General features: G+C 37.9%; 1 protein-coding gene across 5 annotated transcripts in view; it reads left to right on the top strand.

Moving 5' to 3' along the window:
* LRRC58 (leucine rich repeat containing 58) overlaps nt 1-16,117 on the top strand; it is a 106,344-nt gene that overhangs the window by 1,571 nt on the left and 88,656 nt on the right. For all 5 annotated transcript variants that reach the window (XM_042954975.1, XM_042954978.1, XM_042954977.1 and 2 more), the window contains exons 2-3: nt 13,551-13,679; nt 14,327-14,604. In XM_042954975.1, coding sequence (XP_042810909.1) covers nt 13,551-13,679; nt 14,327-14,604 — 407 coding nt within the window. The remainder of the gene's footprint in view (nt 1-13,550; nt 13,680-14,326; nt 14,605-16,117) is intronic.

The following is a 16,117-nucleotide window of genomic DNA, read 5'->3' as shown; positions in this document are numbered from 1 at the left end:
TAGAGCTAGAAAGAGTTAAATAGTGAAAAGAACATTAGCCTGAGAATAAGAACTCTTGGTGTCCCAGCCTTAGGCAGGTCACTTAACATATCCTGACCACAGCTTCTGAATCTGCAAAATAAGGCATTTGGACAAGATGTCCCTTCTTGACTCATCAACAGATATTTATGAAGTACTTGCCATGTATTAGGCACTGTCCTAGGTACTGGGGATACAAAGGTGAACATGATCCTATTCTCATGGAGCTGACACACTAACAGGAGACATTAAACAACTAATGTGTAAACCTCATTATTTAATTATAGTTGTTATAAGTTCTATGAAGACAAATGGAGTGTGTTGAAATAACAGAGGGACATGACTTAGTTTGGTTCTTGAGGAAGTAATCTGAATTGAGCTTTTGAAGGAAGAATAAGAATTAACTAGGAGAGGGTGGGGTGGGATCAGTCCAGGTAAAAGGAACAGTGCATGTAAAAGCCTGAAGGCAAGAGGGACTGAAGGCCAACATTTTGAAAGGAGGACATTGTACTAGAGCATAGTGAGAAAGTGGCCAAAAGGGAAAGTGGCAAACGTGAACTTGGACCATTCCCAGGCCATTTTGGATCTTCAGGCCATGGTAAAGTTTGGATTTTATTCTAAGTGCACAGGAGAGAGGTTTTTTGCTTTTGGTTTTTTGGTTTTGGTTTGTTTTTTAGTTTATTTATTTATTTTGAGAGACAGCAAATGCAAGCAGGGGAGGAGCAGAGAGAGGGAGAGACAGAATAGAGAATCCCAAGCAGGCTCTATGCTGTCAGTGCAGAGCCCAATATAGGGCTCATTCCCACATCCCTGAGATCATGACCTGAGCCGAAATCAAGAGTCGGATGCCCAACTGACTGAGCCACTCAGGTGCCCCCACATGAGAGAGTTTTAAGCACATCTGTCTTGATGCTGCACAGCAATGGAGTGGGGAGAGGGTGGATAAGATAAGAGACTTTGAGGGCTGGTTAGAAGGAGGTCATTCTAGGAGAATGAGAGATGATGATAGCTTACATGTTGATGATGCTAGGAGAGCTAGTAAGAAGTAGAAGTGTTGGAAAGAGATTTATACATAAAATTGACAGTTCTTGGTTTCCTCATAATTTTGAAGTTCCATAATTCCAACCATCTCACTTAAGTCTTCTTGATATACTAAAAAACCAATTATTACTTCTATCACATTGGGGGAAAGGTAGGCAAAAATCATATTTATTGAGTACTTATAATGCTGTAGGCTCTGTAGTAGGGGCTCTAAATATGCTTTTTAATTCTCACAATACCTCTATGAGATGAGAGGAAGAAACTGAAGCTCTGAGAGGTTAAGTTATAAGAACCCAAAACTAATGAGTGGTGGAATTGGATTTGATCTGAGGGATCTCTGACTCCAACCCCAAGAATTTTCCACAGTGACAGAGTAGGGCTAACACCTAATCCTTCTGACTTCTATTGCATATGTAATCAGGAGGATTGGTCAAAACTGTTTGCCTGGTTGACCTGGTTTTCTGGGCTAATAAACTGTGCTTTATGGTCATTGTACCTTTGGCTCAGTTGTGTGTAGGATCTTTTTTGTCTGTGTTATCATTTTTCAGTTGTATGCTCTAATTTCTCTTTACTAATCAGAATCAGTAAAGGTTTAGGCCATGCTCCAAATTTAAATTCTAGTTGAGTGTAGGCTAAAAGGGTCATGTAGAAATACAGTCTTAGAAGTAGAAACAACCTGGGCAATGTCCTGATTCACCCCTTTTTATTATTTTTTTTTAATTTTTTAATTTTTTTTAATGTTTTTATTTATTTTTGAGAGAGATCAATCAGGGTAGGGGCAGAGAGAGAGGGGGGGACACAGAATCTGAAGCAGGATCCAGGCTTCGAGCTGTCAGCACAGAGTCTGACACTGGGCTCGAACCCACAAACCATGGGATTGTGACCTGACCCGAAGTCGGATGCCCAACTGACTGAGCCACCCAGGCACCTGTTTATTTTTATTTTTTAGTTTATTTATTTATTTTGAGAGAGAGAGAGAGAGCGCACAAGTAGGGGAGGGCAGAGAGAGAGAGAAAGAGATCACAAGCAGGCTCCATGCTGCCAGTGCAGAGCCCCATCCAGGGCTTGAACCCATGAAACCACGATATCATTACCTGAGCCAAAACCAAGAGTCAGACACTCAACCAACTGAGCCACCCAGGCACCCTACCCCTTTTTATTTGATCAGATGAGGACAATGAGATTTAGTATCAGTCACTTAGTTGAAACCAGCTAGTGACGATGAGATTTATGTGGTTCATGTATTTTAAAATAAAGCCTGTCGTGAGTGATAGTATTTGAAAATGATGCAGTATGAGGATGCCACCTCAAGAAAACTACTTTCTTTATCCACAAATGTATGGTTCTTATCTTTCTTTTTTTTTTTACTTTTTTTTTAACGTTTATTTATTTATTTATTTTTTTGAGACAAAGAGAGACAGCATGAACGGGAGAGGGTCAGAGAGAGAGGGAGACACAGAATCTGAAACAGGCTCCAGGCTCTGAGCTGTCAGCACAGAGCCCGACGCGGGGCTCGAACTCACAGACCGCGAGATCATGACCTGAGCCAAAGTCAGATGCTTAACCAACTGAGCCACCCAGGGGCCCCAACTTTTTTTTTTTTAATTTTTAAAAAATGTTTATTTTTGAGAGAGAGAGAGAGAGACAGCGTGAGTGGGGGGAGGGATGGAGAGAGGGGGGAGACACAGAATCCAAAGCAACCTCCAGGCCCTGAGCTGTCAGCTCAGAGCCCGACATGGGGCTCAAACTCAAGAGCCATGAGATCGTGACCTGAGGTGAAGTTGGATGCTTAACCAACTGAGCCACCCAGGTGCCCCTGGTTCTTAATCTGTCTGTGTTTCTCTTCCGGTTTTCTGCCTTTTTGTTCAAAACTGTCTCACTATAATTCCATCTCCCTGTAACCAACCATAATGTAGAACTAATTTATATTTTTGTTATTTTTTTTTCTTTTTAACATTTGTTCATTTTTGAGAGACAGAGAGGCACACAGCATGAGTGGGGGGAGGGGCAGAGAGAGAGAGGGAGACACAGAATCCAAAGCAGGCTCCAGGTCTGATCTGTCAGCACAGAGCTTGACCATGAGGCTTGAACTCACAGACTGCAAGATTGACCTGAGCTGAAGTCGGACACTCAACCGACTGAGCCACCCAGGTGCCCCAATATATTTTTGATATTCTTAATGTCATTTTTATTTGGGTGGAGAAGCAAAACGTTTTCTACTTGTACCTGTGGTTAAAGTTACTGGCACTAAGGGACTCTCATGTATTTTTTCAGTAGGTCATGGGCCCTTGCTAGAGAAAAGACACCCATTTCAGTATCCCTAATGATTGGAAAAGCAAAATACTTTCCAAGAAACAAATTTAAGGTTGGTCTGTTAATGCGAAACAGAAAGGAAAGGAAGAATTCTATAAATTCTGTGAATGAGTTTTCTGTTTTCAATATTCATCAAATACTAAAAAATAAAATTGTTCCAAGCCTGATGAACAGAAGTGCAATGTTGACAAATATGCAATGTTGACAAATATACACCACAGGAACTTGTAAACACTACAGTTTTGATTTAAATTCAACAATAGTTTCTTTTCTCCTTTCAGAAGCATGTTTGGAAACTGTGTTTTAGAAATTCCCACAAATCATGAAAGGCTTCAAGTCTCTAGACCTTTGGAAATTGAGCTTCAAAGTGAGAAAATAAGCCTGAGAGTGTAAATTTAATATGCTGGCTGTGTACTCTGATTAATGGTACCCATCAGTTGCAAAAGAGAATTTATATGATTTTGAAATAGTGGGCTTTTTATATTTTAGAAGATGGAGATACTTTCTGCCAATGTCAAGTAACTACTAAGGTTTGGTATCCTTTCTGTCTGTGTACCTCCCCACTCACTCCAAAGCATTGATTAAAGCAGACATGGAGTCATAACTGACAACCAGATACTAATTTCTCTTAGTTCTTGACTTAAACAAATAGGAAGGAATATTTAAGTTTGCTCTCAGATTCACTCTTCCCTTTCTTCACCTTCTTTTCTTTTCTTCATCATTAGATTATATTGCAAATTGTTATTTAACTATTGAATTCTTTATGAAAGGACTCCCAGGATTGCTAAATTTTTTCCCAGGTAGTCTTCTAATTAAAACAGTCCCTTTTCCAGGATAATTTCAGTGATTTGGGCCCCAAATGTTCTATTCTATTCTACTCTATTTTATTCTATTCTAGTAGCTCCCCTCACTGAAAAAGAGATTTCTGAGTAACTAAGCATTAACTTATACCATATGTAGTAGGATCAAAAATCCTGCCCAGAAACCTTTTTTACCAGTGCCTAAACACGTATGTGCAGGAGAATTCAGTCTTCTATGCAAACAGTTGATTGTTGCTACAAGATGCTCTTTGAAAGAGAAAAAATAACATATCAAAATTAAAGTTGTCTGCTACTTTTACTAAGCATTATAAATCAAAAGGGAGAAATACAATCTTGGAAAAATTTGCATAGTCAAAAATAGGAAAAAAGTATCAATGTATGTTTAAAATGACAAAACTTCAGGGGTGCCTGGGTGGCTCAGTGGTTGAGCGACCGACTTCGGCTCAGGTCATGATCTCATGGTTTGTGAGTTCAAGCCCCGCGTCGGGCTCTGTGCTGCCAGCTCAGAGCCTGGAGCCTGGAGCCTGGAGCCTGCTTCTGAATCTGTGTCTCCCTCTTTCTCTGACTCTCCCCCATTCATGCTCTGTCTCTCTCTGCCTCAGAAATAAACATTAAAAAAAATTTTTTTTAAATAAATAAAATGACAAAACTTCAGATTTGGGCTGGCTTTTTAAATCACCATATTATCAAGGATGGCTGAGATTATGGACTAGATAAGAAATTCAACAAATGAAAGAAATTATACCTGGGAAAATACATATAATAAGGTACTCACTAAAGGACTTTAAAATAAGTATGTTTTCTAACTTCAGAGAGGTAAAGGCAGGAACTTCAACAATGAAACAAGAATAAGAAGATTAAAAAACCGACAATTATGAAAACCCCAGTTAGAATCCCTAGAAATGAAAAAATGTAATTGTGAACTAAGTGTGCTGAAAGGTAGGCTGAAGTCAGCTGATGAATGAATCGGTAAGCTAAAAGATCTTACTGAGGCATTCTCCTGGAATGCAGCACAAAAAGATAAAGAAATGGAAAGTATGAAAAAAATGTTTCTTTCATGGAAAATTGATTCCCACATTCAAACTGCTGTTTAGTAGAAATTCTAGAAAGAGAACATAGGAAAGGCAGTGTTTAAAGCAATAGTAGCTGAAATTTTCCACAATTAAAGAAAGAGTGCTCTAAACTGATATCTTGAAACACCATAGTAAAACTTTAGAACAATGAGAATACAGAAAAAAGACACTAACAGCTCCTAATGAGAAAAAAACTGATTACCTACAAAGAAACAATAGTAGTAATACGGGTGTAGTAAGATAATGAAATAATAGCTTCCTAGTGCTAAGGAAAAGTAACTGTCAACCTAGAGTTTTATGCCCAGCCAAGCTGTTATTCAACAGTGAAGGAAAGAGATAAAAACAGAGACAAAGGACTCAAAAATTAAGACCATGGGTCCTTGCTGAAAGGACTCGTAAAATATATACTCCAAGAAAAATGGACTTTAAAAGAAATAGCAAGCTGTTTACTAGCAAAGGCTTATACCTCACAGGTTGAAAACAAGCTTATCTGGGCCCAACCTATTTTTAGGTATAAGTGGGAACTAATTTTAATAAAATTCAGAATTAAGAGGGTTAAAATGGCAGAGGAGTAGGGTAACCCTAAGCTTGCCTCCTCCCCCAAACAGCTACATGAATATCAAAATAATCAAATAATTCTGAATACCCAAGAAATCAGAAGTCTTAGAGATCAAAGCTGCATGTCTACAAACAAAAACGCCTGTGGAAGGTAGGAACTGCCGAAGTTGATTTGTGGGAGAAAAGAGCCATGGATGCTGCTGTGGAGAGGAATCCATGATCCCAGTGAGCAGAGTACAGAGTCTAACGTTTTGGAGGTTAACACCTGGTGGTGCTTCTGCAAGGAAGCAGGCAGCATGATCTGAGAATCCCCTGGGTCACATGGGGAGAAGCAGTTCCCCTGCTTGGAGTGCATTTGGTAGAAGTGATACGGCCTCTCCGGGGGCAAAAGACCTGGCAGGCACTGTAGAGCTGCTCCATTCACCAGTGTAGGAACAAAGACACTGGCTGAGGACCGCAAACCCTGGCTCTGACAGTGTGTTATGATATCATAAACTCTGAGCCACTGCTTCTGCGTGAGTCAAGTGACCATTTCCTGGGACAAGACAGCACCGGCCACAATACAGTGAAACCCTCCCCCAGAGGATCACAGCAGGCTGTGGGGGCCTCTGAAGTGTGGGGTTCAAACACAGCCATGCCTGAGAGAAAACCGAGGCGAGCTGCACCACCTGGCAGGTGGACAGCTCAGACACAGCCGGGTGGAGGTGGGGATCTGACAGAAGCCAGGGACACAGGAGGGGTGATTGCACATCTGCAAGGGTGCAAACTTCCCACTCCAGAGACTTAGCAGGGTGAAGCCATTTTCACTCCTAGCCCACCAGCACTGATGGACCACAGTGAGCTAAACAGCACCACCAAGTGGAGAAAGAATCTTTTAATTTTAATTTTATTTTATTATTTTTTTCTTTTTTGTTTTTCTCCCCTCCAAAATGACAAGACAGAGGAATTCATCCCCAAAAAAGAACAGGAAGAAATGATGGCCAGGGATAAGATGTCTGAACTAGAATTTAAAACAATTATAAGGGTTCTAGCTGGGCTTGAAAAGAGCATAGAAGACTAGAGAATCCCTTACTACAGAGATAAAAGAATGAAAATCTAGTCAGGCCAAAATTAAAAATGCTATAACCAAGTTGCAAACCCAAATGGAGGCCATAACAATGAGGATGGACAAAGTAGAGGAGTGAATTAGTGATACAAGAGATAAAATTAATGGGAAATAGTGAAGCTGAAAAGAAGAGGGAAACAAAGGTAATGGAGCATGAAGGTAGACTTAAGGAACTTAGCAACTTATTAAAATGAAATAGCATTTGTACCTTAGGAGTCCCAGAAACTGAAGGGAGAGGAAAAAGGTCAGAAAGTTTATTTGAGCAAATTACAGTTGAAAACTACCCTAATTTCGGGAATCAGACATCCAAATCCAAGAGGCACAGAGAACTCTCATCAAAATCAACAAAATCCATCCAACACTAAGACATATCATGGTAAAATTTGCAAGATAAAGAGATTAAGGAAAGAATCCTGCAAGCAGCAAGGGAAAAAGCAGTTCCTAACCTACAAAGGAAGACAAATCAAGTTAGCAGATCTCTCCACAGAAACCTGGCAGGCCAGAAGGGAGTGGCATAATATATTTAAAAAGCTGAATGGGGAAAATATGCAGCCAAGAATACTTTATCCAGCAAGGCAGTCATTCAGAATAGAAGGAGAGATAAAGATTTTCCCACACAAACAAAAACAAAAGGAATTTGTGACCACTAAACCAGCCCTGCAAGAAATATTAAAGGGAACTCTTTGAGTGGGAAAGAAAGACCAAAAGCAACAAAGACTAGAAAGGAACAGAGACCATCTCCAAAACACCAACTCTATAGGTAACACAATGGCACTAAATTCATATCTTTCAATAATCATTATGAATGTAAATGGACTAAATTCTCCAATCAAAAGACACAGGGTATCAGAATAGATTAAATCCACAAGACTGATCTACATATTGCCTACAAAAGATTCATTTTAGACATAAAGACACCTCCAGATTGAAAGTGAGGGGATGGAGAACCATCTATCCTGCTAATGGACATGAAAAGGAAGCCGGAGTAGCCATACTTAGATGAACTAGATTTTAGAACAAAGACTGTAACAAGATAGGAAGAAGGGCATTATATCATAATTAAAAGGTCTATCCAACAAGAAGATCAAACAATTGTAAATATTTATGCCCCCAAATTGAAAACACCCAAATACATAAATCAGTTACTAACAACCATAAAGAAACTCACTGATAGTAATACAATAATAGGAGACTTTAACACAGCACTTACAGGAATGGACAGATCATCTAAGCAGAAAATTGATAAGGAAACAATAGTTTTGAATTACATACTGGACCAGATGGCCTTAACAGGTATATTCAGGACATTCCATCCTAAAGCAGCAGAATGCACGTTCTTTTCAAGTGCACACAAAATTTTCTACAGAATAGCTCCATACTGAGTCACAAATCATGCCTCAACAAATACAAAAAGATCCAGATCATACCACACATATTTTTAGACCACAACACCATGAAACTTGAAGTCAGCCATAAGGAAAAATTTGGAAAGACCACAAATACATGGAGGTTAAAAAAACATCCTATTAAAGAATAGGGCTAACCTATTTCCTGGGCTAACTAGGAAATTAAAGAAGAAATTAAAAAGTATATGGAGGCAAATGAAAATGAAAACACAGTAGTCCAAAATGTTTGGGATGCAGTGATGGTGGTCCTAAGAGGGAAGTATATTGCAATTCAGGCTTATCTCAAGAAGCAAGAAAGGTCTCAAATATACAACCTAACCATACACCTAATGGAGCTCCAAAAGGAAAAGCAAATAAAGCCTAAAGGCAACAGAAGAAGGGAAATAATAAATACTAGAATAGAAATAAATGATGCGAAACAAACAAAAATAAAAAAAATGGGTGCCTGGGTGACTCAGTTGGTTGAGCATCCAGCTCTTGATCTCAGTTCAGGTCTTGATCTCAGGGTCCTGAGTTTGAGCCCCACATGGGGCTCCACACTGGGCATGGAGCCTACTTTAAAAAATAATAATAATGATAGAAGAAACCAAAAAACCCAGTAGAACAGATTACCAAAACTAACTGCTGGTTCTTTGAAAGAATTAATAAAATTGATAAACCCCTAGCCAGACTTATCAAATAGAAAAGAGAAAGGACCCAAATAAATAAAGTCACAAGTGAAAGGTGAGAGATCACAACCAACAACTCAGAAATACAGACAATTGTGAGAGAATATTATGAAAAATTATTTGCCAACAAACTGGATAATCTGGAAGAAATGGATAAATTCCAAGAAACGTGCAAACTACCAAAACTGAAACAGGAAGAAATAGAAAATATGAATAGACCCATAACCAACAAAGAAATTAAAACAGTAATCAAAAATCTCCCAACAAACATGAGTCAAGGGCCAAATGGCTTCCCAGGAGAACTCTACTAGACATTGAAAGAAGAGTTAATACTTACTCTTCTCAAACCGTTCCAAAAAAATAGAAATGGAAGGAAAACTTCCAGACTCATTCTACAAGGCCAGCATTACCTTGATTCCAAAACAAGCAAAGACCCTACTAAAAAGGGGAATTACAAGCCAGTATCCCTGATGAACATGGATGCAAAAATTTTCAACAAGATACTGGCAAATCGAATCCAACAGTACATTAAAATACTTATTCACCACAATCAAGTGGGATTTATTCCTGGGCTGCTGGGGTGGTTCAGTGTTCTCAAATCAATCAGTGATACACCACATTTATAAAAGAAAGAGTAAGAACCATATGATCCTCTTGATAGATGCAGAAAAAGCATTTGACAAAATACAGCATCCATTCTTGATAAAAACCCTCAACTGGTAGGGTTTGATGGAACATACCTCAAGATCATAAAGGCCACATGTGAAAAACCCACAGCTAATATCATCCTCAGTGGGGAAAAACTGAGAGCCTTTCAGCTATGGTCAGGAACAAGGCAAGGATGTCCACTATTTAACATAGTACTGAAAATTTTAGTCTCAGCAATCAGACAACAAAAAGAAATAAAAGGCATCTAAATCAGTAAGGAAGAAGTCAAACTTCCACTATTTGTAGACGACATGATATGCTGTGTAGAAAACCTTAAAGACACCAAAAAATTGCTAGAACTAATATATGAATTCAGGAAAGTTGTAGGATATAAAATCAACATACAGAAATGTGTTGCATTTCTATACACCAATAATGAAGCAACAGAAAAAGATCAAGGAATTGATCTCATTTGCAGTTTAACCAAAAACCATGAGATACCTAGGAATAAACCTAACCAAAGAGGTAAAATATCTGTTCTCTGGAAACTATAGAACACTTACGAAAGAAATTGAAGAAAACACAAGGAAATAGAAAAGCATTCCATGCTCATGGGTTGAAAGAACAAGCATTTTTAAAATGTCTATACTACCCACAGCAATCTACATATTTAAGGCAATCCCCATCAAAATCCCCACCTGCATTTTTCACAGAGCTAGAACAATCCTGAAGTTTGTATGGAACCACAAAAGACCCTGAATAGCCAAAGCAATACTGAAAAAGAAAAACGAAAATGAAGGCATCCTGATTTCAGATTCCAGGCTAAATTATAAAACTATTGTCATTAAGGCAGTATGGTACTGGCACAAAAACAGGTACATAGATCAATGGAACAGATAGAAAACCCAGAAATGGGCCCACAACTATATGGTCAACTAATCTTCGACGAAGCAGGAAAGAATATCCAGTGGAAAAAAGTCTCTAACAAATGCTGTTGGGAAAACTGGACAGCGACATGCAGAAAAATGAAACTGGACTACTTTCTCACACTGTACACAAAACTAAATTCAAAATGGATGAAAGACCTAAATGTGAGCCAGGAAACCATAAAAATCCTAGAGGAGAACGCAGGCAGCAACCTCTGACATCAGTCATAGCAACTTCTTGCTAGACCTGTCTCTGGACGTGATTGAAACACAACAAATGAACAAAAGATATTGAGATATACTGTGGTATTAGAAAACACAAGTCTAAATATATCAACAATCAAGTTGTGTATGTTTGTAAAGAGTTCACTTGAAATAACCCAATGAGTTAAAAGTAACAAGATAGAAAAAGATGTATCAAGTAAATCTCTACCATTTTGCATCTGTGGTACTGCATTAGGCTCCAGACTGTTCATCCTGCTTCCTCTCCTCCCATCATACTCCCCTCTCCCCACCACTTACCATGCTACTTTTCACACAGTAGCCAAGTGGTCTTTCTAAAGTGTAAGTTAAGTTAGACAATTAGCCTTTGTTCAAAACCCTTCCTACATAGGATAAAATCCTTACTAAGGCCCAAAGGTCCCTCTGATCTGGCCTTCCCAGGCTATCTGTCTGACCTCTGACCACCACTCTCCCACTTCTACTACACTAATGTACCCACACTGGCAACACACCAAGCATTTTTCAGCCTCAGGGATTTGTACTCATTTATTCTATTCAGATCTCCATTCACATGTCATCTAACAGAAACTTTCTTGAGCACCCTGTCTAGAATTTCACTTTAATCACCATCTGATTACCTCCCTTTTTCTTTATAACACTTAAACATATCTGTCATAATCTATATGTGTTCTCTGATTTATTTTCTATCACTAGATTGTAAGGTCAAGAACTTGGTCTTATTTGTACCATATTCCTTGGAATAGTGCCTGGCACATGGTAGGTGCCCAGTTCATATGTGTTAACTAGGTACTTTATATTATATATTACTCTATTTTGAAGAAGAAGAAACGGAGGCATAACGAGAATAAGTAATTGGTCTAACTTCTTATTCTGGTGAATGGTGGATTAAGTGAAATAAATACTAACAAATAAAAGAAGACAGTATTGATAATGAAAAGAAATAAATTCTAAGGCAAAATGGATTAAAAGGGAAAAAGAGAAATGCTTCATGTGAGTTAAGGAACAGTTTAACAAGGATTTATCTGTATTATAGCTCCTGTATTTTCAGAGGGAAAGAACAAAACTTGGTAATTATAAAGGGAAGAAGAAAAACTATGGTTCTGGTAGAAGACTAAGCAGCAGAACAAGAAGGCCAAATAATGAGAGATAACTGTAAAAATTTGAATTGCAGTTAATAAGCTCAATCCTAGTAGCTACACATTCATTGTACATGTGTAAAATATGAACAAAAATAGACCATGCTCTAGGCCACAGAGAAACAAGGTTATGCAGAACATATATTTAACAACAAAGCTCCCAACAAATTAATAAGAGAAAGCCATATAACCTATGATAAAAATGGGTAAAGGATATGAACAGGCAGTTCTCTAAAGATACACAAATGGCCAAAACATACAAAATTCACTAGTAACTAGAGAACTGCAAATTTAAAGAACAGAATTGTGTCATTTTTCATACAAATAATAACAAAAAATTAAGGGAGATGATGATAATAAGTGTTGGCAGGTTTACGTGGTAAGAAGTGCCCTTAAATGCTAATTGTGGATTTGTAATTAGCTGTAGCTCTGCAGAGTAACTTGGCTTTACCTTTTAACATTTCCCTTTTAACCTGATTTCCTAAAATCTTACCCTGGAACTCTGATTAAATTTGGACGGGGCTTCGATTTTGTAGCTTTAAAAGTACCCCAGGGAATTCTTACCCTGGAAGTTTGGGTATAGTAGGTATTTTCTCTTTAAGACACACTTAAAGGTGTCTTAAAGAATGCTAATGTCTACTGAGTTAACAGATTTAACAGGAAGACAAAACAGTAATGAAAAAGATCTGTATGTATACATTTTAATTATATTTATATACATTGTAAGAAATGATTCTGCCACTCCCTGCCGAAATCTTTTGGAGAGAGCCTTTCTACAATCATCACCACAAAAAGTAGCAGTACGTTTTGGTGCAATATATTTTATGTCTGAAATATTGTTAACTTGATGGAAAATAAGGTGACTGTCTGGAACTTTAATTTCACGATAGTGGTCAGTTTTACATAATTTATTTAGATAGTTCCTGAAGAATGCATTTGCAATAGTAAGAACAAAGAAGAAATGTAGAGTTCAGCCATGTTTTTCCACTGTCTTCAGAAAAAGGTTAGTAGCTTTCCCATTGCCTCACAGTGCATCAAACCCAAGCCTACCATCACAGAATTTGGGCTTCATGTAATCTGGCTTTCCTTCAGCCTTCTCTCTGGGTTCTTCAATATGAATTCTCTTCTTCTGTGTTAAAAGATGTGTTTGTTGTCCCAAAAAAGCTCTCCCCTCCAACCTAAAGTATTTTCTTTCCTGCATTTGCATGGGCTAAAGTCCAGCCAAAGTCATAACACTTTCGCAAAACCTGTCTCAGTCCCTACTACTGTGTCCTTTTCTTCTCTACTTTTAAAACTTCTCTATTATTTATGGACTGTTCTGCTTACTTTGGTATTTTAATCATGTTATTCTTATTTATGTCCTTGTTTTGTGTTTAATTATAATATTGTCTAACGATGGCATGTCTTACCTGCTTACCTGTCATATAAGCTCCTTGAAGGTTGCTTTATTTCTCTAGAGACCATATAGCACTTAGCACATCCCTAAGTAAAACATTTGCTGAATTAATAAATAAATATGTTTGTTGTAATAAAGACATTGGAATTTCTTGTCCAGTTTTTGTTTGTTTACATTTGTTTTTATTTGTTTTTACAGTTTAGAGTGTTTATATCTCGGAGGAAACTTCATCAAAGAAATCCCACCAGAATTAGCAAATCTGCCTTCTCTAAGTTACTTGGTATTATGTGACAACAAAATTCAAAGTGTGCCTCCTCAGCTTTCACAGTGAGTAGTTTCAGGCAATCTAAGTACACACAGAGATCCAGGCTTAGGAATTTTTGTCCTAAGTATTCATCCCACGTATTTTATATGTAAAAGAGAATTAGACATTCTCAAAGTAAATGATACATGAGAATTATAGTTTTGAGTTTGCTGTGAGTTGAGTTGCTTATTTTTAATACTACTTTTAAATGCCCTGGTTTATTCCTCAAAATATTTGGTTAGCCAGTTTTCTCTATCAAAAATAGAGTAATTTGGCATAGATTTCTCCAGGGTTTATGGAATTTTAATTGATTTTATATTTAATATGAAGCATTCCTGTTCTGATGAAATAATGTGAAAGAACTTGCTTTCTGTTGCATTTTAAATCCTTGTAGGTATCTGAATGATAAGGCATACTAAAAAAAAAAATCTTTAAATCTAGCATTTGTATCAGCCTGGCACATCAGAATACTAATTCTACACTCTCTAAGATTCCATGGGCAAATGTCATTTCATGATATTTACAAGTCTGCCCTCTAGTTTCAGTTCCTTTTTATTTTACTTCATTGACCTTAATTGCTCATTCTCTTGGGGAAATCAAGCTCTTCGCTTAACTCTCTCGGTAGTTAGCTTGCTCCCTGCCATTGATTTTTATACTACCTTCATTGTAGGTTGCATTCACTTCGTTCCCTCAGTCTTCACAATAACTTGCTGACATACCTGCCTCGAGAGATCCTCAATCTTATTCATTTGGAAGAATTGAGTTTGCGAGGAAATCCATTGGTTGTTCGTTTTGTTAGAGATTTAACCTATGACCCTCCAACTCTCCTGGAATTAGCTGCACGGACCATTAAAATTCGAAATATTTCCTACACTCCCTTCGATCTTCCTGGGAATCTTCTTAGATACTTGAGTTTAGCCAGCAATTGCCCAAACCCAAAGTGTGGAGGTAAGTTCATTCAGTATATATGTTTCCTGTTCCTTGAGCTTTTTTTTTTTTATATTGATGATCGAAATGTTTTTAATTACTTGTCTTATTTCAGAGAAAGGCATTTAATCTGTTTCTGTTTCCTTCATCCTTTCACCCTTTTACCAAAAAGAAGACATTTCTCCCATCTCCCCCTTCCTTCCTTCCTTCCTTCCTTCCTTCCTTCCTTCCTTCCTTCCTTCCTTCCTTTTTGTTTTTCATTGGTTTTGCTTTTTTGCTTGTTTGTTTGTTTGTTTTTACAATTCATACAGAAGGAAAATACCCAGAAAGTCTCAGCATGTCTTTGAACTGTCATAGGATAGTAGAGTAAGACAGTAAAATGAGAGGAAACACAAAAGAAGCATTAAACAGTCCTGACAGTTTAAGTTTGCGTGAAAATCAAGTGAGATCATTAGTGAAACCGCTTTGAAACCTGTAGATTAAGAACCTGTGGAAATGTAAGATTATTTAAGGTTTATTTCTTTATTTTGAGAGAGAGCGTGAACAGGGGAGAGGCAGAGAGAGAAGGAGAATGAGAATCCCAGGCGGGCTCTGCACAGTCAGCACGGAGCCTGATGTGGGACTCAAACTCACAAACCGTGAGATCATGACCTGAGCTGAAACCCAAGAGTTAGACACTTAACTCACTGAGCCACCCAGGTGCCCCAATAGTCCTAACAGTTTAAAAAGAGTCTCCAAAATGTGTAGCCACCTTTCATATTTATTTGAAGGACATTTTCGTAGACCCACTGTTCTGAGTATCAGGTACCTTCATAGAACATGATTCAGGATGTAGGAGAATGGGCTGAATGTGCCAGTTTTGGAATGTACCCTGGACTTATATATTCTTGTAAATCCCTGGCTCAAAATTTCTGGAGTTTAGAATATTTGGAGAGAATTAAAGAAATGGTAGACTGTAAGGCAGAGTAAAATAGGAAATCAGAGTACTATTGGAAATCAGTGGAGGGAGAGAGTATATTTAATTGGGTCTGGAAAAGATGAGATGATTCTTGAAGTATGAGTTGAATTTTGATATGGTAAAATTGAGGATAGGAAACTTTTCAGTTGGAGAGAGCAAAATTGGAGACAAAACAGTATGGGGCACACTATGGTTTGAGTAATAATTGCTCAAATGTGCAGTTAGGGAAGTAATGAGAGAGGAGTAAAAGACACATTGAGGCCTAACTATGAAGGGCCTCAAGTGCCAGGGTATGTGGGTGGGAGCTGGTGACTGATAGCAGGTCATTTTATTTTGGCTCTCTCCTAAAAGACTTCTTTTTAAAAATCCAATATATGAGGCTACAGAAAGGTTTTTACTATTGTAGGAGAAATGTAGGTGCTAAGGAAATGGTGCATAATGATGATCAGAGCCAAGTGAGATTATCCCTGAAAGTCCCATTGTGTCTTGAACTGTTTGAAGGTTAAAAGAGAAAATGATTTAGGTTCCTCAAAGAGTATTAAAAAATAAAAACGACACTGTTGGTTTAAAAAGGAA

Source organism: Panthera leo, chromosome C2, assembly GCF_018350215.1.
Source record: "Panthera leo isolate Ple1 chromosome C2, P.leo_Ple1_pat1.1, whole genome shotgun sequence".
NCBI lineage: Eukaryota > Metazoa > Chordata > Mammalia > Carnivora > Felidae > Panthera > Panthera leo.
The sequence above is the reverse complement of the archived record's forward strand: the minus strand, read 5'-3'. Positions and strand labels throughout refer to the sequence as shown.